The following is a 27,750-nucleotide window of genomic DNA, read 5'->3' on the forward strand; positions in this document are numbered from 1 at the left end:
CTCGTGAATTGAGTCTAATGTAGGAGGCATTAGACAGTAAACGGGTTTTAAAACAACATTCTTAAATCAACAAACACATCATAAGACGCAACATGGCTTTTGCCATTCCTATGGTTATATTTACACTGTTTTGGGGATTTGTTGGAGGGGTGATACCATGGTTTATTCCGAAGGGACCAAACAGAAGGTGAGCATTTAGTATAGCGGGGCAGAATTCATTTTCTACTGTGCAGGAGGAAATGTGAAAGAGATGAGAATGAAAAATAATCTTGACTGTCGGATTCTATTGTATAATATCGATATTATATCACAAAAAGTTCATGAAATGTATAAGCAAATTACGTTTTTGTTATGGCCCACTCTTTGATGGTGTGGCTTTAATCTTTAGAAAAATAACATGTTTATTCCATTGCATTACTGTCTGAATGGCCATATCTGCTTCTCACAGGGTCAGCATTACCATGATAGTATTGACTGCAGTTTGCTGCTACTTGTTGTAAGTATCACGTATGGAGGTTTTGCGCTCTCTACGTAGTCACGTGGGTCGCCCGTCAGTCAGGCTAGTGACCACTGAGCTAGCCATTGCGACACATTGGTGCGGCTGGCTTCCGGGTTAAGCGAGCAGTGGGTCAAGAAGCAGTGCGGGTTGGTAGGGTCGTGTTTCGGAGAACGCATGGCTCTCGACCTTCGCCTCTCCCCAGTCCGTACGGGAGTTGCAGTGATGGGACAAGACTGTAACTACCAATTGGATATCACGAAATTGGGGTAAAAAGTAAAACATATTAAAAATATATACATAAAAACCTAGTGACAGGCAAGCATAAGTGCTATATTGTTCCACCGGTAGGGGGCTGTAAATACCAGACATCGTGTGAATTCATTGGTACCCATAGCTCTGCCAAGAATGTGAAAGAAACATAATAGCCTTTTGTATTTCAAGTGTGTGAGAAAACAGTGTGATTCACACGAGGATCAAACTGGTGAACTTTACCCTGAAAAACTGCGAGAAGTTGCAAGGAGTTCAATAAGCCATGTCTTGGTTCCAAATCCACTGTCGTTAATTGGGGGGTCTGTTCAACTTGCACAACAAGGCAGTATTTATGAATATTCTGTTCACTTTGTCTGTTTTGCCTGTATTCACATTTTACAGATAGCACCACTTAAAGGGGCAATCTGCAGTTCAAACAATTTACAAAGGGGTCAGCTGAGGGATGGGGCTGGAGAAATGTAACCACTCTCAGATTAATAGACATAGCTATGATGCCCTGGCTGACCATCCATCATATCAAAAGTATGGTTTGAATCATGTTTTGAGACTATATAGTGTTTGTTTACAATTACATTGTTTACAAACAACAGAGGAAAACAAGCTTATATTTTGGGTTCTGGGTTAGAAAGTTGAACTAAGCTCATGAGGCATTTATAAGTTATATTCTTCAAGAATCAATGGCAATATATCATGAATTTAAAAGTAAAAAAAAAAAAAAGCAAAACCCAAAGCAGATTCTCCCTTCAAACCATGTTGCCTAATGAAACCACTCTTGTCAGTTATCAGTGTTTAATGGATAAGGTAAAGGGGTCTGTGCTTCAGAACAAATACCAGAGAGTGGGCTATTAGTTGCTCTCTCTCACCCCTGCCAAATATAACAACTGGCCTGATTATAGCACAGTCAGATCCATGCAGGTGGATCCAGGAAACAGTCAAAACAAACAGCAAACAGTTATTTGGATTGTCTGCTGCATCTATTTACATAGCAACTCTTTGATACATATTGAGCTTGTGGAGCAGCCTATGCCTGTGTGTTACTGAGCCTTTGTGTTATTGAACCAGCTGACGACAGTAGCTGGCGACAACATTGAAAGCAAATGTACAAAACAAGCACAGTGCATTGTCTCTTCATTAACATTTTGGGAATTCATGATGGAGAGAGGTTTGCTGAACAACTCCTTCTTTGTTCTCATTAAACTGTATTTCATTGATCACGCCACAGTACATACTGTTATAGTATGTTGCATCATTGCTTTTTTAGAACATTGGATCTAAAAACGATCCACATTCTAGCTTTGGTCAAATTAAAGATGAATTCAACACAAAGAGGATAAGAGTGCTCTAAGCAGATGAGGAGAGTGCATAATGATGGTCCAAGATGGCGTAGCAGTGCGGTCGTGTACTCTGTAGTCCAGGGTTCTTCAATTCCGGTCCTGGAGGGCCGAAACACCTCTGTTTTTCATCCTCTCCTTCGAATCAGGGGCTAATTCAGACCTGGGACACCAGGTGAGTGCAATTAACTACCAGGTAGAAATAAAAAAACAGAAGTGTTTCGGCCAGGACCGGAATTGAAGAACACTGCTGTAGCGTGTCCGTGTAAATAGCCTGTTTTTTTTTGTTGTTGTCTTTTTCGTATATATTTCCCTATCAGACACTTTTCATCCTTCTACTAAATATACTTTCCTGCAACCCGCCTCACTCAATGTGGAACGGATTCTATTATTTACTGACCTTTTATCTAGAATCTCCAGTTGAAACTAGCTAGCCAGCTAACTAGCTACTTGCTATTAGCCACCGTTAGCGGTTTTCACCCAGGACATCGGATTTTCTGCCGGAATAACTGAATCACTGGACCTTAACACCGGATCACAACTAGCTAGCCGCAACCGAATGGATGTTGCTGTTGGCTAATCACCACTGCCCCTGAAGCAAGCACCAGTTAGCCTTGAGCTAGCCTCGAGCCAGGCCCATATCCCGGCTATCTACCTCTCTGTCTACCGGACGGGAGTAGCCAGCTAACTAGCTACTTGCTATTAGCCACCGTTAGCGGTTTTTCACCATTGTACGTGGCCTGCACTACCTACCAGCCAGCTCTAGCCTAGACTATTATCGGCCAGTCTGCACTGTCTGCACAGCGCGTTATCGACCCAGAACATACCAGATTTTCTGCCGGAATCACTGAATCACTGGACCTTTAACACCGGATCATCGCAACTAGCTAGCTGCAACCAAATGGATGTGGTTGTTGACTAATCAGCCTTGAGCTAGCCTCGAGTCAGGCCCATCTCCCGGCTATCTACCTCTCTGTCAACCGGATGGGACCTCCTAGTGTCGACACGGAGCCCCGCCGATCCATCACGACTGGTCTGCCGACGTAATCGTCTGTGGTTTCAACAGGCTTCCCATTGCGACGACCACAAAGATCCATCTGCTAGCCCCGGCCCGCTAGCACATGCAATTCAACAGCCGTGCTTCCTGCTCGCCTGTGCTGTAGCACCAATTCGAACTGCTCTTGGACTCAAATATTGCTGTTCACTGGACCTTATGATCACTCAGCTGCACAGCTGATGCCTGCTGGACTGTTCCTTTTACATGGTACCCTGTCCTGTTTATCTGTTTAGCCTCAGCCCAAACATTCATCGCCATTACCAGCTCTCTCGAATAACACCTGTGATTGCTTTATGCCTCTTTCCCATGTCAATATGCCTTACCTATTGCTGTTCCAGTTAGTTCTTATTATACAATTTCACTGTAGAGCCCCAAATCCCTCTCAAACTGCCTCAAATAGCTCCTTTGTTCCACCCCCCATACACACAGAGACTGGCTCAATCGGTGCCTCCAGTGATGCTATCTCTTTCATTGTTACCCAACGCTTAGGTTTACCTCCACTGTACTCATATCCTTCCATATCCTTGTCTGTACATAATGTCCTGAATCTATTCTACAATGCCCAGAAATCTGCCCCTTTAATTCTCTGTACCCAACACACTAGAAGACCAGTTCTTAAAGCCTTTAGCCATATCCTTATTCTAGTCCTCCTCTGTTCCTCTGGTGATGTAGAGGTTAACCCAGGCCCTGCAGCCCCCAGTATCACTCCATCTCCCCAGGCGCTATCTGGTGACTTCTGTAACCGTAAAAGCCTTGGTTTTTTGCATGTTAACATCAGAAGCCTCCTCCCCAAGTTTGAGTTATTCACTGCGTTAGCACACTCCGCCAACCCTGATGTTCTAGCAGTGTCTGAATCCTGGCTTAGGAAGGCCACCAAAAATTCAGAAATGTCCTTCCCCAACTACAACATTTTCAGTCTAGATAGAACTGCCAAAGGGGGTGGAGTTGCAATCTACTGTAGAGATAGCCTGCAGAGCTCTATCATACTATCCAGGTCTGTGCCCAAACAGTTTGAGCTCCTACTTCTAAAAATCGACCTTTCCAGAAATAAGTCTCTCACTGTTGCCGCTTGCTACAGACCCCCCTCAGCCCCCAGCTGTACCCTGGACACCATATGTGAATTGATTGTCCCCCATCTATCCTCAGAGTTCGTACTGCTTGGTGACCTAAACTGGGATATGCTTAACACCCCGGCCATCCTACAATCCAAACTAGATGCCCTCAATCTCACACAAATTATCAACGAACCTACCAGGTACAACCCTAAATCCGTAAACATGGGCACCCTCATAGATATCATCCTGACTAATTTACCCTCTAAATACACCTACGCTGTCTTCAACCAGGATCTCAGCGATCACTGCCTTATTGCCAGCGTCCGTAACGGCTCCGCGGTCAAACGACCACCCCTCATCACTGTCAAACGCTCCCTAAAACACATTAGCGAGCAGGCCTTCCTAATTAAACTGGCCCAGGTATCCTGGATGGATATCGATCTCATTCCGTCAGTAGAGGATGCCTGGTTGTTCTTTAAAAGTGCTTTCCTCTCAATCTTAAATAAGCATGCCCCATTCAAAAAATTCAGAACTAAGAACAGATATAGCCCCTGGTTCTCCTCAGACTTGACTGCCCTTGACCAGCACAAAAACATCCTGTGGCGTACTGCATTAGCATCGAATAGCCCCCGCGATATGCAACTTTTCAGGGAAGTTAGGAACCAATATACACAAGCAGTTAGGAAAGCAAAGGCTAGCTTTTTCAAACAGAAATGTGCATCCTGTAGCACTAACTCCAAAAAGTTTTGGGACACTGTAAAGTCCATGGAGAATAAGAGCACCTCCTCCCAGCTGCCCACTGCACTGAGGCTGGGAAACACTATCACCACCGATAAATCTACAATAATCGAGAATTTCAACAAGCATTTTGCTACGGCTGGCCATGCTTTCCACCTGGCTACCACTACCCCGGCAACCAGCTCTGCACCCTCCGCTGCAACTTGCCAATGCCCCCCCCACTTCTCCTTCACACAAATTCAGACAGCTGATGTTCTGAAAGGGCTGCAAAATCTGGACCCCTACAAATCATATGGGCTAGACAATCTGGACCCTTTCTTTCTCAAATTAGCAGCCGAAATTGTCGCAACCCCTATTACTAGCCTGTTCAACCTCTCTTTCGTAACGTCTGAGATCCCCAGAGATTGGAAAGCTGCCATGGTCATCCCCCTCTTCAAAGGGGGTGACACTCTAGATCCAAACTGTTACAGACCTATATCCATCCTGCCCTGCCTTTCGAAAGTTTTTGAAAGCCAAGTTAACAAACAGATCACCGACCATTTCCAATCCCACCGTACCTTCTCCGCTAAGCAATCCGGTTTCTGAGCTGGTCATGGGTGCACCTCAGTTCAATGTGTCAAATCGGAGGTCCTGTTGTCTGGACCTATGGCAGTCTCTATGGGGATGCCACAGGGTTCAATTCTCGGGCCGACTCTTTTCTCTGTGTATATCAATGATGTCGCTCTTGCTGCTGGTGACTCTCAGATCCACCTCTACGCAGACGACACCATTTTGTATACATCTGGCCCTTCATTGGACACTGTGTTAACAAACCTCCAAACGAGTTTCAATGCCATACAACACTCCTTCCGTAGCCTCCAACTGCTCTTAAACACTAGTAAAACTAAATGCATGCTCTTCAATCGAACGCTGCTGGCACCCGCCCACCCGACTAGAATCACTACTCTCGGCGGGTCTGACCTAGAGTATGTGGACAACTACAAATACCTAGGTGTCTGGTTAGACTGTAAACTCTCCTCCAGACTCACATTAAGCATCTCCAATCCAAAGTTAAATCTAGAATCGGCTTCCACCTGTACACAGCCCATCTGAAATTAGCCCACCCAAGTACCTCATCCCCATATTGTTATCTATTTTGCTCATTTGCACCCCAGTATCTCTATTTGCACATCATCTCTTGCACATCTATCATTCCAGTGTTAATACTAAATTGTAATTATTTTGCACTATGGCCTATTTATTGCCTTACCTCCATAACATGCTACATTTGCACACACTGTATATATATTTTCTGTTGTATTTTTGACTTTATGTTTTGTTTACCCCATATGTAACTCTGTGTTGTTGTTTTTATCTCACTGCTTTGCTTTATCTTGGCCAGGTCGCAGTTGTAAATGAGAACTTGTTCTCAACTGGCTTACCTGGTTAAATAAAGGTGAAAGAAAAAATATAAATAAAAAATGAATATGCAAATTGAATGGACTCGTAAGGCCATCATAATGTGTTTTTCTTGTCCCTGTTCTTCCACAGCTGGTTGATAGTCATTCTCTCCCAGCTGAATCCACTGTTTGGACCTGCTTTGAGTAATGACACTATTTGGTATCTGCAATTCCACTGGCGCTGACTCTGCCCACGACTCTGCCCTCAATTACTGAGAAAGGCCTAGGAGGACCAAGGACAAAGGTATCATAAACCTGTCCATTTAGCTTTTTTGAACATTATATCTGACTCTTGGTTTACCTAAGATAATGGTAATAAACATACTGCAATAGCTTGCAAGATGGAAGTCATGCTAGCCTGTAAAACACTTAGCAGCATCTAGTGAAGTTATATCTGTGTAGGAATCTGAAAATGAGTGGTTGAGATACACAAAGCGTATATCTCCCGAGTGGCACAGTGGTCTAAGGCACATCGCTGTGCCACTAGAGCCACTCCCGATCCTGGTTCGAATCCAGGCTCTGTCGTAGCCGGCCGTGACCGGGAGACCCATAGGGTGGCGCACAATTGGCCCAGGGTAGGGGAGGGAATGGCCGGCAGGGATGTAGCTCAGTTGGTAGAGCATGGCGTTTGCAACACCAGGGTTGTGGGTTCGATTCCCACGGGGGGCCAGTATGAAAAATAAAAAAAATAATGTATGCACTAAGTCGCTCTGGATAAGAGTGTCTGCTAAATGACTCCAATGTAAAATGTCATTGAGTGGAAGTGATTGTTTTATTTCTTACTGCAGAGAGAGAGAGAGAGAGAGCGAGAGCGAGCGAAAGCGAGAGAGAGTCTGGCATGTGGCCCGGGAGCGCAGGCAGATCTAAGTCCTCCAGACTGTCCCACAAGGCCCTGAGCTCAGACCCTCCCACCAATGGAATCCTTGGCTTAGTTTATATTTATTTTATTAACCACACAGTTACTAAGTATTTTGGGTTAAATGGTCTCTGAATATATGATATAGGATTTTCAGCCATGATTGAATGCACATGACCTTGCTCATCCTATCAGCTTTAAGTGTTTCTCGAAACTCATGTTGTGTTGTCTATTCATCTTACCAACTTGTCTGTTACAATGAATATTTGTAGATGCCTCAAAATTCGTAATTTTGTTTTTGTACTGTACATTTTTGGGGACAAAATGTGCCCAAGCAAGTCCTGTACAGGCAGTAATGACAACTAAATGAGTTAACCTAGTCTGTATGTTCCATGTTTATCTTATCATGACTGATTTTTCCCAACATAGTAACAATGTCAAATCACAGTACATAACATATAGTATTATGGCAGATCTATTCAAAGATGGTATTTATAATGTACAGTATTTTATTTGTAAACTCTAAGGACTTGAGTTTCATGCTTGCACCAAGTAAGTGTAACCTAGGGCCTTTGGAAAAATATAATTGTCATTATTGAAGTATTTATATTACTTCCATATAATATAAATGTCTGGATAACCGTATTATAGCATCTGAAGTGTGTGCAATGTTGCTGTAGGATACCGTAATTTACTTGCAAAGTTTTGGGTCAATCCTAAAGCTTCACTGCGATTGGTCCGTGAAGGACCACGTGACTAGGTAGTCACGCGCTTTCCAGGAACCTGTCAGGAAGAAGAAAAACAAAACAAACGCAAGAGAAAGGTAGCGTGGACTCCATTGAAATGGCTTTGTTATTGCTCAGATAGGAATAAACACGAAGCGAAACACGACACAAAACTTTCATATGGGGTTTCTAAAGGTGAGTTGAACGATTTTAAAACCATTTGCCAAACTTTGTGGATAATGTTTATTCGTATGCTTGTTACCTCTTGGTGAGCTAGTTGTATCGTGCTGCCGTGAGAGGGGCGGGACGGAGGCCATAATGTAGCTGGTTGGTAGGGAACAAGATTGAGCTATTTTCGCGTTAAATCCTACTGAACTAAAACGGCTTACCTATTTGACAAACCTTTTTTTGTTTGATCAAGACTACTGTAGATATGTGCAGGCACATTGTAACTCGTTTCAATAGCTTTATTTTTTATTTTTTACGAAATTATTGTTTTTAAGATTAACATTTTGTGATCTTTTTGATCATGTGGGTGTTGAAACCAGATATTACACCATTAATTATTTTTGGGTCAACTAAAATCTACACACGTCAACATCCTCTCAGGGTACACGCCCCCCACCCCCACCATGCTGATACAGAGCTCGAGAAAAAGATCTAGAACATTCTAGGTAAACTGAGCAGAGTATAAAGACAACATTTGACCGAGTTTGTTGACAAATGGTCATTTCGGGGAATGGGCGTCAGCTAGTCGGGACGGTTTTCAATGCTTACTTTTGTTCAGTGTCACCGAGATCCACGTCGTGTGTTTATAATATTGACTATATATGCGTGTTTTCTCAATAAGTTATGTTAAGAGGATTACGTACACCTCAGTAAAATGATCTCCTTTGCGAATTCGGCCTGTCAAGGGGTAATTTTGCATGTATTTAGTTAGCTATTTAGGCCACAAAAACAAGCCTTTAAATTGTTTGTTGTTTTCTGTCTCAACCTACTGTGAAATCTCCTGAGATTGACAGCAAAGCCGATCATTCGTGCATATCTGGAGGCGGGCTATAACTGCGTTTTGACCAATAGGGCTGTAGGATTACGTGGGTGTTGGCCCGATAGTAGTAAGTTAGTTTGACGTTGTACTTGTTTGTGTTGGGCTCCATGTTGAGTCCGCCTCAAAAACTATATTAATTCTGTTGATTAGCGATTGTAGTTGTTGTTTTTTTAGATTGCTCACTACAATCCTGTACACCAATATATACATTTGGCCATAGGCCTCTCCGAAAGTCAGATTTTGCAGAGGTGTTATGCTGTGTAGCGCTAACGTTAGTTCATCCTCGTGTAACACTAGACATTTAATTCACATTTACATTTTAGTCAATTTAGCAGACGCTCTTATCCAGAGTGACTTACAGTTAGTGAGTGCATACATTTTCATACTGCCCCCCCGTGGGAAACGAACCCACAACCCTCGCGTTGCAAGCGCCATGCTCTACCAACTGAGCTACAGGGGATCTAATCGCGTCCTATATCTATACTGAACAAAAATATAAACGCAACAAAGATTTTACTGAGTTACAGTTCATATAAGGAAATCAGTAAATTGATTAGGCCCTATTCTATGGATTTCACATGACTGGGTAGGGGTGCAGCCATGGGTGGGCCTGGGAAGGCATAGGCCAACCCAATGGGCAGCCAGGCCCACCCACTCAGAAGGAGTTTTTCCCCACAAAAGGGCTTTATTACAGACAGAAATACTCTTCAGTACATATTTTATTTCAGCTCATGAAACATTGGACCAACACTTTACATGTTGCGTTTATATTTTTGTTCAGTGTACTTTATAGGTTGATAGTTCTTAAGACTTTTAGCCAATTTTTCTGCTGTAATTCTGCCTACATGATCAATTTGCCCCTGTAAACTTAGGGGTGGCCAGTGTTGCAAATTTGACGTAGAGTGTGCTGCATGCTGAGAATACCACACACATTCTTGACTTTACTCTTTGCCCAACATGTCCTCAAAGCAAAGTTGTCATTACCAGCTGTGGTGGTTAGACCAGGAGGATATCTTTCAGACCAGAGTACGTGACAGAAAGGTGTCTGCCTCCGTGTATTGGTTAACTATGTGATAATAATAACATGGTAATAACTGAGATAAAATAACAAAACGGAACTAAATAGCCTTGTTACAGAAATTCAACAATAATCCTGAAGCAGTCCATTTTGTATATTCGTAGTACAGTATCTCAAATGTTGTGCCAGCCTTGCAGATGAAATCAATGCAATTTAAAACATCTAGTCTATCTACATGTACACTGAACCTTTAATGGGAAACAACCCTTGAAGTTAATACAGAGAAATGTCCTGTCTCTCAGGCATAGTCAGTTAATTATTAGAAGGTTGCTGGTACTGCATTTGCTTCCTGGTTTGTGTTGGTATTGGCCCTACACCTATAAATATGCTTGCATGATGTGGATAGAATTTGCCCGGGAGTATAAATTTGCATGACTCATCTTGCCATGTTTATAGCCTACTTTTCTATTGTAGTGGCAAAGGACGAAGCTATTTCCGTGTGTAATTAGCCAATGGCGAATGGAGATGACAACAAATGATTCCTGCTACCACTACCAAATCGGCCTATCACACTTGAGATTAATTTCTCTCTGTTGTAATTATATTATAAAGCCAACACACGTGGCAAGGATTCAGTTCAGCATGGAGGCAGAGCTTTTTCTGTAGGATACTACCTTAAATATTAGCAAAATAATATGAAACCTGGACATATGCAGTGCTAGTGATGTATGTTTTTATGCACTGCAAAAGGGGCACAGGATAGGACACTGTGTTTCTAGAATACATCTATGCTGGCCTTGTACCAATTATTATTATATATATATATTTTTAAATCATATCAATTAGTGATGGGGTAACAGTTGATAAAGTAAAGTATCACAATATTATCGTTGAAGATATACAGTTGAAGTCGGAAGTTTACACCTTAGCCAAATACATTTAAACTCAGTTTTTCACAATTCCTGACATTTAATCCTAGTAAAAATTCCCTGTCTTAGGTCAGTTAGGATCACCACTTTATTTTAAGAATGTGAAATGTCAGAATAATAGTAGAGAGTGATTTATTTAAGCTTTTACTTAATTCATCACATTCCAAGTGGGTCAGAAGTTTACATACACTCATTTAGTATTTGGTAGCATTGCCTTTCAATTGTTTAACTTGGGTCAAACGTTTCGGGTAGCCTTCCACAAGCTTCCCACAATAAGTTGGGTGAATTTTGGCCCATTCCTCCTGACAGAGCTGGTATAACTGAGTCAGGTTTGTAGGCCTCCTTGCTCGCACACACTTTTTCAGTTCTGCCCACAAATAGGATTGAGGTCAGGGCTTTGTGATGGCAATTCCAATACCTTGACTTTGTTGTCCTAAAGCGATTTTGCCACAACTTTGGAAGTATGCTTGGGGTCATTGTCCATTTGGAAGACCCATTTGCGACCAAGCTTTAACTTCCTGACTGATGTCTTGAGATGTTGCTTCAATATATCCACATAATTTTCCTTCCTCATGATGCGATCTATTTTGTGAAGTACACCAGTCCCTCCTGCAGCAAAGCACCCCCACAGCATGATGCTGCCACCCCCGTGCTTCACGGTTGGGATGGTGTTCTTCAGCTTGCAAGCGACCCCCTTTCTCCTCCAAACATAACGATGGTCATTATGGCCAAACAGTTATATTTTTGTTTCATCAGACCAGAGGACATTTCTCCAAAAAGTATTTCTCATCTTTGTACCCATGTGCAGTTGCAAACCGTAGTCTGGCTTTTTTATGGCGGTTTTCGAGCAGTGGCTTCTTCCTTGCTGAGCGGCCTTTCAGGTTATGTCGATATAGGACTCGTTTTACTGTGGATATAGATATTTTTGTACCTGTTTCCTCCAGCATCTTCACAAGTTCCTTTGCTGCTGTTCTGGGATTGATTTGCACTTTTCGCACCAATGTAAGTTCATCTTTAGGAGACAGAACTTGTCTCCTTCCTGAGCGGTATGACGGCTGCGTGGTCCCATGGTGTTTATACTTGCGTACTATTGTTTGTACAGATGAATGTGGTATCTTCTGGCGTTAGCAATTGCTCCCAAGGATGAAGTAGGTCTTGGCTGATTTCTTTTGATTTTCCCATGATGTCAAGCAAAGAGGCACTGAGTTTGAAGGTAGGCCTTGAAATACATCCGCAGGTACACCTCCAATTGACTCAAATTATGTCAATTAGCCTATCAGAAGCTTCTAAAGCCATGACATCATTTTCTGGAATTTTCCAAGCTGTTTAAAGGCACAGTCAACATAGTGTATGTAAACTTCTGACCCACTGGAATTGTGATACAGTGAATTATAAGTGAAATAATCTGTCTGTAAACAATTGTTGGAAAAATTACTTGTCATGCACAAAGTAGATGTCCTAACCAACTTGCCAAAACTATAGTTTGTTAACAAGAAACTTGTGGAGTGGTTGAAAAACAAGTTTTAATAACTCCAACCTAAGTGTATGTAAACTTCCGATTCAACTGTATATATACAGTGAGGGGAAAAAAGTATTTGATCCCCTGCTGATTTTGTACGTTTGCCCACTGACAAAGAAATGATCAGTCTATAATTTTAATGGTAGGTTTATTTGAACAGTGAGAGACAGAATAACAACAAAAAAATCCAGAAAAACGCATGTCAAAAATGTTATAAATTGATTTGCATTTTAATGAGGGAAGTAAGTATTTGACCCCCCCTCAATCAGTAAGATTTCTGGCTCCCAGGTGTCTTTTATACAGGTAACGAGCTGAGATTAGGAGCACACTCTTAAAGGGAGTGCTCCTAATCTCAGCTTGTTACCTGTATAAAAGACACCTGTCCACAGAAGCAATCAATCAATCAGATTCCAAACTCTCCACCATGGCCAATACCAAAGAGCTCTCCAAGGATGTCAGGGACAAGATTGTAGACCTACACAAGGCTGGAATGGGCTACAAGACCATCGCCAAGCAGCTTGGTGAGAAGGTGACAACAGTTGGTGCGATTATTCGCAAATGGAAGAAACACAAAATAACTGTCAATCTCCCTCGGCCTGGGGCTCCATGCAAGATCTCACCTCGTGGAGTTGCAATGATCATGAGAACGGTGAGGAATCAGCCCAGAACTACATGGGAGGATCTTGTCAATGATCTCAAGGCAGCTGGGACCATAGTCACCAAGAAAACAATTGGTAACACACTACGCTGTGAAGGACTGAAATCCTGCAGCGCCAGCAAGGTCCCCCTGCTCAAGAAAGCACATATACAGGCCCGTCTGAAGTTTGCCAGTGAACATCTGAATGATTCAGAAGAGAACTGGGTGAAAGTGTTGTGGTCAGATGAGACCAAAATCGAGCTCTTTGGCATCAACTCAACTCCCCGTGTTTGGAGGAGGAGGAATGCTGCCTATGACCCCAAGAACACCATCCCCACCGTCAAACATGGAGGTGGAAACATTATGCTTTGGGGGTGTTTTTCTGCTAAGGGGACAGGACAACTTCACCGCATCAAAGGGACGATGGATGGGGCCATGTACCGTCAAATCTTGGGTGAGAACCTCCTTCCCTCAGCCAGGGCATTGAAAATGGGTCGTGGATGGGTATTCCAGCATGACAATAACCCAAAACACACGGCCAAGGCAACAAAGGAGTGGCTCAAGAAGAAGCACATTAGGGTCCTGGAGGGGCCTAGCCTGTCTCCAGACCTTAATCCCATAGAAAATCTGTGGAGGGAGCTGAAGGTTCGAGTTGCCAAACGTCAGCCTCGAAACCTTAATGACTTGGAGAAGATGTGCAAAGAGGAGTGGGACAAAATCCCTCCTGAGAGGGGTGGCAGGTAGCTCAGTGGTTAAGAGCGTTGTGCCAGTAACCGAAAGGTCGCTGGTTCTAATCCCCGAGCCGACTAGGTGAAAAATCTGTTGATGTGCCCTTGAGCAAGGCACTTAACCCTAATTGCTCCTGTAAGTCGCTCTGGATAAGAGCGTCTGCTAAATGACAATTAAAAAAAAAAAAACCTGGTGGCCAACTACAAGAAACGTCTGACCTCTGTGATTGCCAACAAGGGTTTTGCCACCAAGTACTAAGTCACGTTTTGCAGAGGGGTCAAATACTAATTTCCCTAATTAAAATGCAAATCAATTTATAATATTTTTGACATGCGTTTTTGTTGGATTTTTTTGTTGTTATTCTGTCTCTCACTGTACAAATAAACCTACCATTAAAATTATAGACTGATCATGTCTTTGACAGTGGACAAACGTACAAAATCAGCAGGGGATCAATACTTTTTTCCCTCACTGTACACTACCGGTCAAGTTTTAGAACACCTACTCATTCAAGGGTTTTTCTTTATTTTTACTATTTTCTACATTGTAGAATAATAGTGAAGACATCAAAACTATGAAACAACACAAATGGGATCATGTAGTAACCCAAAAAGTATTAAAGAAATGAAAATATACTTTATATTTGAGACACTTCAAATAGCCACCCTTTGCCTTGATGACAGCTTTGCACACTCTTGGCATTCTCTCAACCAGCTTCATGAGGTAGTCACCTGGAATGCATTTAAATTAACAGGTGTGCCTTCTTAAAAGTTAATTTGTGGAATTTCTTTCCTTCTTAATGCGTTTGAGCCAATCAGTTGTGTTGTGACATGGTAGGGGTGGTATACAGAAGATAGCCCTATTTGTTAAAAGTCCATATTATGGCAAGAATAGCTCAAATAAGCAAAGAGAATCGACAGTCCATCATTACTTTTAAGACATGAAGGTCAGAAAATCTGGAAAATGTCAAGAACTTTGAACGTTTCTTCAAGTGTAGTCACAACAACCATCAAGCGCTATGACGAAACTGGCTCATGAGGACCGCCACAGGAAAGGAAGACCCAGAGTTACCTCTGCTGCAGAGGATAAGTTCATTAGTTACCAGCCTCAGAAATTGCAGCCCAAATAAATGCTTCACAGAGTTCAAGTAACAGACACATCTCAACATCAACTGTTCAGAGGAGACTGTGTGAATCAAGCCTTCATCGTCGAATTGCTGCAAAGAAACCACTACTAAAGGACACCAATAAGAAGAAAATACTTGCTTGGGCCAAGAAACACGAGCAATGGACATTAGACCACTGGAAAGCTGTCCTTTTGTCTGATGAGTCCAAATGTGAGATTTTTGGTTCCAACTTCCGTTTCTTTGTGAGACGCCGAGTAGGTGAACGGATGATCTCCGCATGTGTAGTTCCCACCGTGAAGCATGGAGGAGGAGGTGTGATGGTGTGGGGGTGCTTTGTTGGTGACATTGTCTGTGATTTATTTAGAATTCAATGCACACTTAACCAGCATGACTACCACAGCATTCTGCAGCGATATGCCATCCCATCTGGTTTGGGCTTAGTGGGACTATCATTTGTTTTTCAACAGGACAATGACCCAACACACCTCCAGGCTGTGTAAGGGCTATTTTACCAAGGTGAGTGATGGAGTGCCGCATCAGATGACCTGGCCTCCATAATCCCCCGACCTCAACCAAATTGAGATGGTTTGGGATGAGTCGGACCGCGGAGTGAAGGAAAAGCAGCCAACAAGTGCTCAGCATATATGAGAACTCCTTCAAGATTGTTGGAAAAGCATTCTAGGTGAAGCTGGTTGAGAGAATGCCAAGAGTGTGCAAAGCTGTCATCAAGGCAAAGTGTGGCTATTTGAAGAATCTCAAATATAAAATATATCTTGATTTGTTTAACACTTTTTTGGTTTCTACATGATTACATATGTGTTATTTCATAGTTTTGATGTCTTCACTATTATTCTACAATGTAGAAATAAAGAAAAACCCTTGAATGAGTAGGTGTGTCCAAACTTTTGACTGGTAGTGTATATTTATATTTTTTTTGGCTAGGTTGTTAACGTTAGCTAGCGCCAGTTGGCAGTATCTGCGCTAAAAACGCTGGTATTTCTCCTTATATCTTGGTCTCCATAAAAAAAAAAAACGTTGAGCCAACATGTTTTCAGCGCTTTTATTACCATTTTCTCATGGCTCTCTCTTGTCCCTCTGCAGCAAACATACAGTGAGCAATATGTTTGGAAGAATCGCAGTATCAAAATGCAATACGAAGCCTATAGAATCATGTTAGAATTACAATACATCATATCGGCACCTAAGTATCATGATCGTATCGTGAGGTCCATGTCAATTCCCAGCCCTAATATCAATATGCTGCATTTATAAATGAGCTGACTAATAAATATCCCTATAGCCTGTCGTGATCGGTTCTTCCTGTTGACAACCAAAGCCACAGAGCATGACCATGTTTCACATCGAGGTCACAGAACTGAGAACAGCCTGTGTCTGCTCTACAGTAAAATAAATCCTGTGACATGTCGGTTATACAAATTAAGTGCCGAATGGCTATTAAGTAGAGAATGTGAAGGAAGTTTGCAACATGGCGTAGGACTCTAGGTAGTCTTGTTGGTTGTTCTATGTGGTTTCATATTACTGGATACCGGTAAGAAAACATGCAATGAAACTTTGAGTATGTTTACGTGCACACTAATCATTCGATATTAAACTGATTATGGCAGTAGGCTGGTTATGGCATTAGTCATGTAAACACCTTACTCTGCTTATCTTAATCAGCTTGAGGTCATAATCGAAGTAAGCATATGCTGATTAAAACACCTGTTTTTCTGAGCAATCTTTCTAATTATTAGGACATGTAAACAAATGCCTTCATCAGAGTTCTAGTGGTGTGTTTGATCAGCACATGACCAGCGCAAGCTGCTTTCTTTTGGGCGAGTGAAGTGAGTTCGGAAAAACTGAAAGTATGCGTCTTAGAATTTTTTTCACAAAGTCCCATCAGGTAGCCTGATTTCATGTTCATGTCCATGTAAACAGGATTATTAGGGAAATCATTCTTCTTGCAATGCATGTAAAGGTTTAAATCGAACTATTATATGAATGACTATTCACAATAATCATATTATTGTGTGCATGTAACCGTACTCATTGTTGTCAGGGATCATAGGGGTTGGGTTAAATGCAGAAGACACATTTCAGTTGAACAACTGACTAGGTATCCCCCTTTCCATTTTTGTCAAAAATATGTAGGTCCATTATATCTGGTTTAAGTTTACACAGAAAGCGTGCCCCCCCCCCTTTTAAATTGTAATTTGCTGGCTGTTTTAGCCTAAATGTTGTTTGTGTGCTTGTGTGAGACCCTCCCACCTTGAAGTTGGTACATGAGTATGACTGTCCCTTGTATCTGTCGTTCTTTCCCACATAATCAGATTGTGAAGGGGGCTCATTTTTCTTAAGGCCTGTGGCTTAATGCCTTTCCAATTGTGTTGAGACCTTTTGAAGCCAGCTAATGCATAGTGAAGTTCAATGTCCGTCAGGAGCAGCTTGTGGCATCCATTGTGACCAATGATGTATATAAAATCTAGATTGCTGATGCTATTTATTGGCCAATGAGCGGATTTGAAGCCACTGGTCGGCCATATTGGTGGTACTCAGAAGCAGTCCTCTATAGGAATGAATGGAATGATACAGTATTTCAATGAAATGTTTCAAGGACAAAGTCACATGCATTTCCTTTTTTTGGGATTGTAGTGGGGACAGTTACATTAGTACTCAAAAAATTATATAAAATAATATATATAAGGAAAATGGCTTGCTATATTTTTTATTTGTATGTTTAGCTCACGTAATACAGTTAAAAAGGATGCAGTAAGGTGTCTGTGATATAATAAATGTGGCAAAAACGAATGTAGACATTAATACATGCATTTCTATAGCTTCCAAAATCTTTTTTATAATGGTGGGGGAGTAGTAAAATGGATGCGCGGTGGCTTCAGAACTGCGCTCCCTTTCAGTCATCTAGTGTGTATATATAAATAATTGATTGAGACCCATATAATGTTAGTACCCATGGTAAACTGACTTAACCTGTCCGCGTAGCATACTGAAGAGCCCATTATGCTTTAGTCGTGATATCCAATTTCAAAATATTCATTAATGCGCCAACAAGGCTAAGACATGTAGCCTACCCTAATCTAGATGGACTACAATGCTGTCAATACCGGGTGTGTGGCACACAGTTGTTTATGTCTGAATTCTGCTATTATTTCTGCCTTCCTTTCATCTCCTTATTCTACCATCAACAGAAACCTATCATCAGAGAAATCTGACTAGGAAGTGAGTGGCATAAGAGATAGACCTACTCTGTAGCGTGCATTTTAGAAACTGTTGCTGTAGGCATCACGCAGTGTGTTTAGGGGGACAAAGATATTAAAATGGCAGAGTGCAGTAGCCAGGCTGGCATGGCAGTTTCGCATGGCATCAGCACATTGCAGCAAGGGCTTCCCCACAGTGCCTCCCAAAACACAATCTCCTTCATCTGAGTGGCTCTAACAGGTGGGTGTATTTTCAGGACCAGGACCTCACTCACAGCACATAACTTTTCCTTTGCATGGAATTTTAAGACTCGTCAACACATCTCGCTCCTAAAGTGAGCTATGTGTAACCAGTAACACTGACTTGGTATGTGTAACCGGCAATGCCGACTTGGTATCCGGTAACGCCGACTTGGTATGCGTATCCGGTAACGCCGACTTGTTATGCTAATCCGGTAACGCCGACTTGGTATGCTAATCCGGTAACGCCGACTTGGTATGCGTAACCGGTAACGCCGACTTGGTATGCGTAACCGGTAACGCCGACTTGGTATGCGTATCCGGTAAAGCCGACTTGGCATGCGTAACCGGTAACGCCGACTTGGCATGCGTAACCGGTAACACCGACTTGGCATGCGTAACCGGTAACGCCGACTTGGCATGCGTAACCGGTAACGCCGACTTGGCATGCGTAACCGGTAACGCCGACTTGGCATGCGTAACCGGTAACGCCGACTTGGCATGCGTAACCGGTAACGCCGACTTGGCATGCGTAACTAGTTTCAGCCAGTCCTACTGCTCTGCTGTGTGTGTGTGTGTGTGTGTGTGATGCTGTGGCAGGCAGAGAGAGGAAGAGGTGGTGTTTTTCTGTTGGTGTTTTTCCTCTGCGGGCAAAAGCTGCTGTGTGAAAAGCAGACGGGTGATAAGAAGCTCATTTGACTGAGTTGGCACACCAGGAGGAAATGTCATCCGCCACTAGAGGAGCAGGGTTGTTTTGCTCTGTGTCACAGCTGGCCAGCACAGTGCCCTCCCCCTCCCCAGCATATTTTTCATGATTTGTTATGCAAACGAGGTCCAGCGACTCTGCTCCCTCTCTTTGTGACTCTTAGTTGGCAGTGGGGAATGGTAGCTAGCTAGAGTCATTTAAAAATAGCCTACACCCAGTGTTTATTCAACGCTCATTCTGTCTCGCATCAAACTAATCTGCTGCCTGCAGTGTATTTTCTGGATCTGAAATGCTGCAACCGGACAATGTCTGCAACTTTGCTCGGCTTCGACTATGTCTTTTTTACAAACATGGAAGACCCCCAGTTTGCACTGAGCGTCACCAACGCAGTCATGAGTTAATAACTATCACACTAGAGTTGATAGAAGTAGGCTATGTGTTCTGATTTAAATGAACAGCCGGTCTTGACAGTCACTCTCAGAAGCAGTGTTTGACGATCTGCACATAATCTCAGCTTGCAGGCTAAGTGACAGTATTATATATTTGAGGCGGATAAGATCGTAGTTGGTGAAGTAGGAAAATATATATGTAATATCTTACTAATTTAACCCTTCTATTCCCCCTGTGTTCTCATCTCTCTCCAGACACCAGGCATCAGAAGAGAACTAGACTTCCATGAGTTCACAGAGTTTTCCACAATAAAGAAGACTCTTTTTGTTAATTAACTCATAGATTTTTCTACTGTCGGTTGACATCATCCAAAGACGACTGGGACACAAGGTGGAGGAAGAATTCACAATAAGGAACAGCGATCGGTGCTCGGCGATGCCTCAGGTAATGGAAGGGAGGGTTCTTTAGAAATGGTCCAGCTTTAGCCACTTGTCTCTCCATAATCTTGCAATTGACCAACTTCTGAAGTGAAAACAACTAGGTTGCTGGACTGTTAATGTACAGTCTGTAGGCTAAAACTGACAAACCTCAGTCTAGTTGTTCTGCAATTACTCTGTGGACGATATAGCCACAGATGGAGCAATGAGCCGGTTAGTTATACAATTATTTGATATAGCTGTCAGTGGACAGACAGCCTATGGCGATTTCCCATGTCCATGGGAACATTCCCCCTTTTATCCTGGTTGACCCAACCCCACAAATGTTGTTTGTTCACTGTTACTCTCCATGCTTAACTAAATGTTAAAGGGGCAATCTGCGGTTGGTTCATCCATTTTTTAAAAACTTTTAAGTGAATTATATATATATATACCCATTGATTCTTAAAGAATATAACTTATAATGCCTCATGACCTTAGTTTAACTGTCGTACCCCATCAGAACCCAAAATATATAAGCTTGTTTTACGATTGTAAACAAACACTGTGTAGCCTCAAAACAGATTGCCTCTTTACTACAACTATACTGAACAAAAATATAAACGCAACAATTTCAAAATGTTTACTGCGTTACAGTTCAAGGAAATCAGTCAATTTAAATAAATTCATTAGGCCCAAATCTATGGATTAGGGTGGGCCTGGGAGGGCATAGGCCCACCCACTGAGGAGCCAGGACCAGCCAATCAGAATGAGTTTTTCCCCACAAAAGGGCTTTATTACAGACAGAAATACTCCTCAGCACCCCTGCCCTCCCCCCTCAGATTATCCTGCAGGTGAAGAAGCTGGATGTTGAGGTCCTGGGCTGGTGTGGTTACACGTGGTCTGCAGTCGTGAGGCCAGTTGGACGTACTGCCAAATTCTCTAAAATGATGTTGGAGGCGACTTATGGTAGGGAAATGAACATTCAATATCCTGGCAACAGCTCAGGTGGACATTCCTGCAGTCAGCATGCCAATTGCATGCTCCCTCAATTTGAGACATCTGTGGCATTGTGTTGTGTGACAAAACTGCACATTTTAGAGTGGCCTGTGTCTGTAAGGATCATGCTGTTTAATCAGCTTCTTGATATGCCAAAGGAGAAATGCTCACTAACAGGGATGTAAACAAATTTGTACAGAGAATTTGAGAGAAATAAGCTTTTGTGCATATGGAACATTTTTGGGATATTTTATTTCAGCTCATGAAACGATGGACAAACACTTTACATGTTGCGTTTTTATTTTTGTTCAGTATAATTATCTCTGTTCACTCTGAAATGGAAAAGCAGTATTTAAACATGTTGGTCAGAGTATTGTAACAGGACAACAGGAATTGCAACAGGTTGAATAGTTTGGAATGTTTATTTCCCCTTAGCCCGGCATCAGTGGAATGGATCTTCCCTTTGGGGATTTCTTTCAAAATTATACTTTTGCTGATCAGTCGCTGACCAGCACGGACCTGTTGGCGAGTAGCACAGACCCAGACTTCATGTACGAACTGGTAAGTGTTCTCCGTGCAGAGGAGCCTCTGGCAGGATCACAGCTTACAGATGATAGAAATAATTATATAAAGAATGATAGTAAAAAGCTCTGGAGCACCTTAAATGACATTTTGGGCGAAAAGGCAAACTCTGCTCCATCATTCATTGAATCAGATGGCTCATTCATCACAAAACCAACTGATATTGGCAACAACTTTAATGATTTTTTCATTGGCAAGATTAGCAAATTTAGGCATTACATGCCAGCAACAAACGCCAAACTTACACATCCATGTATAACTGACCAAATGATTAGAGACGAGCGTTGTCATTTTGAATTCCGTAAAGTGAGTGTGGAAGAGGTGAACAAATTTATTGTTGTCTATCAACAATGACAAGCCACCGGGGTCTGACAACTGGGATGGAAAAGGATAATAGCGGACAATATTGCCACTGCTATTTGCCATATCTTCAATCTAAGCCTACTAGAAAGTGTGTGCCCTCAGGCCTGGAGGGAAGCAAAAGTCATTCCGCTACCCAAGAATAGTAAAGCCCCCTTTATTGGCTCAAATAATCGACCAATCAGCCTGTTACCAACCCTTAGTAAACTTTCGGAAATAATTGTGTTTGACCAGAGGCAATTCTATTTTACAGTAAACAAATTGACAACAGACTTTCAGCATGCTTATAGGGAAGGACACTCAACAAGCACAGCACTTACACAAATTACTGATTGGCTGAGAGAAATTTATGATAAAAAGATTGTGGGGGCGGTTTTGTTAGACTTCAGTGTGGCTTTTGACATTATCGATCATAGTCTGCTGCTGGAGAAACGTGTATGGCTTTACAACCCCTGCTATATTGTGGATAAAGAGTTACCTGTCTAACAGAACACAGAGGGTGTTCTTTAATGGAAGCCTCTCCAACAGAATCCAGGTAGAATCAGGAATTCCCCAAGGCAGCTGTCTAGGCCCCTTACTTTTTTTCAATCTTTACTAATGACATGCCACTGGCCTTGAGTAAAGCCAGTGTGTCTATGTATGCAGATGACTCAACACTATACACGTCAGCTACTACAGCGACTGAAATGACTGCAACACCTAACAGCGATGCAGTTAGTTTCAGAACGGGTGGCAAGGAATAAATGAGTCCAAAATATTTAAATAAAAACTAAAACCATTGTATTTGGGACAAATCATTCACTAAACCCTAAACCTCAACAAAATATTGTAATAAGTAATGTGGAAATTGAGCAAGTTGAGGTGACTAAACTGCTTGTAGTAACCCTGGATTGTAAACTGTCATGGTCAAAACATGTTGATACAACAGTAGCTAAAATGGGGGAGAAGTCTGTCCATAATAAAGCGCTGCTCTGCAACACTATCAACAAGGCAGGGCCTACAGGCCCTAGTTTTGTCTCTCCTGGACTACTGTTCAGTCGTGTGGTCAGGTGCCACAAAGAGGGACTCAGAACAGGGCAGCACGGCTGGCCCTTGGATGTACACAAAGAGCTAACATTAATAATATGCATGTCAATCTCTCATTGCTCGAAGTGGAGGAGAGATTGACTTCATCACTACTTGTTTTTGTGAGAAGTATTGACATGTTGAATGCACCGAGCTGTCTGTTTTTTAAACTACTGGCACACAGCTCGGACACTCATGCATACCACACAAGACATGCCACCAGAGGTCTCTTCACAATCCCCAAGTCAAGAACAGACTATGGGAGGCGCACAGTACTACATCGAAATGAAATCACATTTATTATTTAGCGGGTGGAGTGAAATAATTGTAAAATACTTGACTACAAAGAACTCTATTCCACATCAGGTAACTGATGCAAGCAGTAGAATCAGATAAAAAAGATAAAAATACACCTTATGGAACAGTGGGAACTGTGAAGAGACACACACACACACACAGGTACAGACACATGCATACGCACACATTGTAATATTGTTGAATGGTGGTATTATACATTTTGTATTGTAGATATGTAGTGGTGTAATAATGTTATGTGATGTACTGTTTTTATCTTTTGTTTTATGTGTGATGTAAGTGCCTTAATGTTGTTTGGACCCCAGGAAGAGTAGCTGCTGCCTTGGCAACAGCTAATGTTGATCCCTGATAAATACACATACAGAGAGGCAGGACAGGTGGTGTAGTAAAGAACACAACACGTTATGACAATACAATAAAAAATGTAACCTCTTTATTTACACAAAATATTGTTGTTTGAAGATGGTTGCATACTTATCCTTATCACACATCTATCAAAGGATAGGGCAATAATGTCAATTCTATGCACTATTTTCATCTCTGTACTTTCCTTTCCTCCCCAGGACAGAGATATGACTGGTCGCCAAAGTCCTAGAGTTGATCACTTCACGGTGGGGGACTGCAAGGAGATGATGGAGTGTGGGGAGCACCTCATGGAGCTGGTGGACAGCGATCCGGCCTACAGCTCTAACTTTGAGCAGTGGGATACGTACTGGGAGGACCTGACCAAGTACACCCGTTTCACCAGCTGTGACATCTGGGGCACCAAGGAGGCAGGCCTGGATGACTTCTCCAGCCCCTACCAGGACGAGGAGGTGATTGGCCGGACCCCCACCCTGGCCCAGCTCAACAGCGAGGACTCACAGCCCCCTGTGTGCGACACGCTCTACCACCCTGATCTGCTGATAGGGGGCCAGAAGCAGCACACCTCCCTCCACCCACTCTCCCCTGAGCAAGAAAACAGCCGCCCGCCCCGGGCCCTCCTCTTCCTGCTCCAACCTGGTCAGGAACCCCCTGGGCGACTTTGCCAAGGGTTCCCAGAAGGCCACCTGGCCTGTCCCGTCCCAGCACAGAGACAATGTCCAAGGCCCAGGGGACCAGCAAGATGGCCACCCTGGGCTACCACTGCAATGACTACGTGCGCAAGGCAAAGGTTCGCGTCAGCATGCCCCACCGGCCCCTAGTCGACATGCCCTCCCATCAGGTTGAGGCTGAAAACCACTTCACGTACAGCAGCAAGCCCCCTGAGCTGGCCACCACGTCTGGCTGTGCTGCCCCCGTGGCTGCTCCTGCTACTGCAGCCTCTGCCTCCGCCTCCGCCAGCACCCTGGCCTATGAGAAGACAGTAGAGCTGCCTCGCCGGGAGATGCCACCTGCCTCAGTGGGCACGTCTGGAGCTGTGCCCCCCATACTCCACTACCCTGTAGCTGGGGCTGGTGCCAGCGAGACCCTGCTGACTGCCAGTGGGAGTGACCCAGTCTCTGACAAGAAGAAGGAAGAGGAGCACAACTACTCCTTGTTCCTAACCCGAGCCAGGCTGGCCGGAAAGCCCTCACTGAGATGGAGGAAGAGGAGGAGGAAGAGGAGGAGGAGGAAGAGGAGGAGGTGGGGGAGGACGAAGAAGATGCTGAGGGGGTGGAGCTGGATGAAGATCTGGATGAAGATCATGATGAGGGTTTTGGCAGCGAGCATGAGCTCTCTGAGAACGATGATGAGGAAGATGAGGAGGAGGACGATGATTATGAGGAGGATAAAGATGAGGACATGAGCGACGCCTTCTCCGAGCCAGGTAGCCATATATCAGGTAGACATTCACCTTTTTTTGACACCCACATTGGCCCTGAATGAGTCCGGCAGTTTATTACAAATGTCAGCTCCCTGTATAGAAAATTCACAGAGTTCTAGTTAGGAATCTCTTTGTAGCTGAAGAGTCACTCGGAAAGGAAATGTGTGATTGGTGAACTTGGCCTGGCCCATTGTGGACCAGTGAGTCAGCATTCTGGATTATAAAGGGATCTTGAGAATGGGGTCATGTTTGTGCTTTGGGTGGGTGAGATTGGACAGTATAATCATCAGGGTCAAGGGGTTTATTTAAGCTGTTTTATAAGTGGAAGGCTCTCTGATCGACTGACCCTCTGCCCTTTTCTCATCATCACTCTCTCCATATCTTCATCTCTCTCCTTTTTCATCTCTCTCTCTTTCTTAATCTCTCTTCCTCTCATCTTCATCTCTTTACCCTCACCCTTATCTCCCTTGCTAATATTCTCTCTCTCTTTCTCCTTCCTCCCTGTCCCTGGCCTGCCTGTTGTGATCAGGATGTGACAATGACGCGGTGGAGGACGTGAAGGGGCTGACGGCAGGGATCTCCAGGAAGAGGGGCAAGCGCCGCTACTTCTGGGAGTACAGCGAGCAGCTCACCCCCTCCAAGCAGGAACGCTTGCTCAAGCCCTCTGAGTGGGACAGAGAGACCCTGCCCAGCAACATGTACCAGAGGAACGGCCCACACCATGGTGAGACAAGCTTTATCTCTCATAAAACACACACGCTCATCTGGTCAGTGGTCACATGTACAAGCACACACCACAAACTATCTATTGAACCACAATCATGTGAGCAAGTATGAATTCCCGCTTTTACAGATGCACTTGATGGAAGCCACACTCTTCATAGTTCATCAATTACAGTAGATGACATCTTACAGTATATTCCACCCTGTATGTAGGTTATAAATGTAACATTGCTGTTCCATTATTCATAGTGTACATTTATGGGTTTTGAATAGACACATTTCTATCTCAAATGGATTTGAATGTCCCTGCTGACAAAGGGACATGTCTCAGTGGTTAACTGGCTCGGTGATCGGCTGTGTGAACAGGGAAGTACACTCTGAAGAAGTCTCGGCGGACGGACGTGGAGGACTTGACCCCTAACCCTCGGAAGCTGCTGCAGATCGGGAACGAGCTACGTAAGCTCAACAAAGTGATCAGTGATCTGACCCCGGTCAGTGAGCTGCCCCTCACAGCCCGCCCACGCTCCCGCAAGGAGAAGAACAAACTGGCCTCTAGGTACTGGATACTCACCTTGAAACCTTTAAAATATTTTCAATTCTCGCTCTCCAGAACCTTCTCTTTCTGCTTTGTTACAGTTAACTTTGATACACGCCACTACTACTATCACTACTACTACTATCACTACTATCACTACTACTACTTTCACTACTATCACTACTATTACTACTATCACTAATGTTACTACTAATGCTACTACTACTATCACTTACTACTACTATCACTACTTCTACTATCACTACTACTACTAATACTATCACTAATGCTACTACGAATGAAAAATGTATGCACTCACTAAAAACTGTAAGTCGCTCTGGATAAGCGTGTCTGCTAAATGACTAAAATTTAAATGTACTAATGCTACTACTACTATCACTACTACTACTATCACTAATGCTACTACTATCACTACTACTACTACTATCACTACTGCTACTACTATCACTACTGCTACTACTATCACTACTGCTACTACTATCACTACTGCTACTACTATCACTACTACTACTACTACTGTTACTACATAAGGGGTGTTCTTGTTATATGTATACAGTGCATTCGGAAAGTATTCAGACCCCTTGACATTTTCCACATTTTGTTACATTACAGCCTTATTCTAAAATTGATTCAATTGTTTTTTTCCTCATCAATCTACACACAATACCCCATAATGACAAAGCAAAAACAGGTGTTTTAGACATTTTTACATAAGTATTCAGACCATTTACTCAGTACTTTGTTGAAGCACCTTTGGCAGCGATTACAGCCTCGAGTCTTCTTGGGTATGATGCTACAAGCTTGGCACACCTGTATTTGGGGAGTTTATCCCATTCTTCATTGCAGAACCTCCCAAGTTCTGTCAGGTTGGATGGGGAGCGTCATTGCACAGATATTTTCAGGTCTCTCCAGAGATGTTAGATCGGGTTCAAGTCCGGCCTCTGGCTGGGCCATTCAAGGACAATGAGACTTGTCCCAAAGCCACTCTTGTGTTGTCTTAGCTGTGTGCTTAGGGTCATTGTCCTGTTGGAAGGTGAACCTTTGCCCCAGTCTGAGGTCCTAAGTGTTCTTGAGCAGGTTTTCATCAAGGATCTCTCTGTACTTTGCTCCGGTCATCTTTCCTTCCACTGAAAAACATCCCCACAGCATGATGCTGCCTCCACCATGCTTCACCATAGGGATGGTGACAGGTTTCCTCCAGACGTGACGCTTGGCATTCAGGCCAAAGAGTTCAATCTTGGTTCCATCAGATCAGAGAATCTTGTTTCTTATGGTCTGATAGTCCTTTAGGTGCCTTTTGGCAAAGTCCGAGCAAACTCCAAGGTGCCTTTTTCTGAGGAGTGGCTTCCATCTGGCCACTCTACCATAAAGGCCTGATTGGTGGAGTGCTGCAGAGATGGTTGTCCTTCTGGAAGGTTCTC

The 27,750-nt window shown here is 43.2% G+C and overlaps 1 protein-coding gene across 1 annotated transcript; it reads left to right on the forward strand.

The window, feature by feature from the left end:
* On the forward strand, positions 1-26,450 carry LOC121579188 (CREB3 regulatory factor; the record flags this gene model as incomplete). Its single annotated transcript, XM_045224229.1, is given in 11 exon segments — positions 1-187; positions 6,481-6,633; positions 7,178-8,165; positions 19,782-19,971; positions 21,378-21,503; positions 23,828-24,205; positions 24,207-24,329; positions 24,331-24,852; positions 24,855-25,068; positions 25,580-25,774; positions 26,140-26,450. Coding segments are annotated over 8 exon segments (1,878 nt in total), but the record flags the coding sequence as incomplete, so codon positions are not given.
* Between the last annotated feature and the right edge of the window lie 1,300 nt (positions 26,451-27,750).

Source organism: Coregonus clupeaformis, chromosome 13 (assembly GCF_020615455.1).
Source record: "Coregonus clupeaformis isolate EN_2021a chromosome 13, ASM2061545v1, whole genome shotgun sequence".
Classification (NCBI taxonomy): domain Eukaryota; kingdom Metazoa; phylum Chordata; class Actinopteri; order Salmoniformes; family Salmonidae; genus Coregonus; species Coregonus clupeaformis.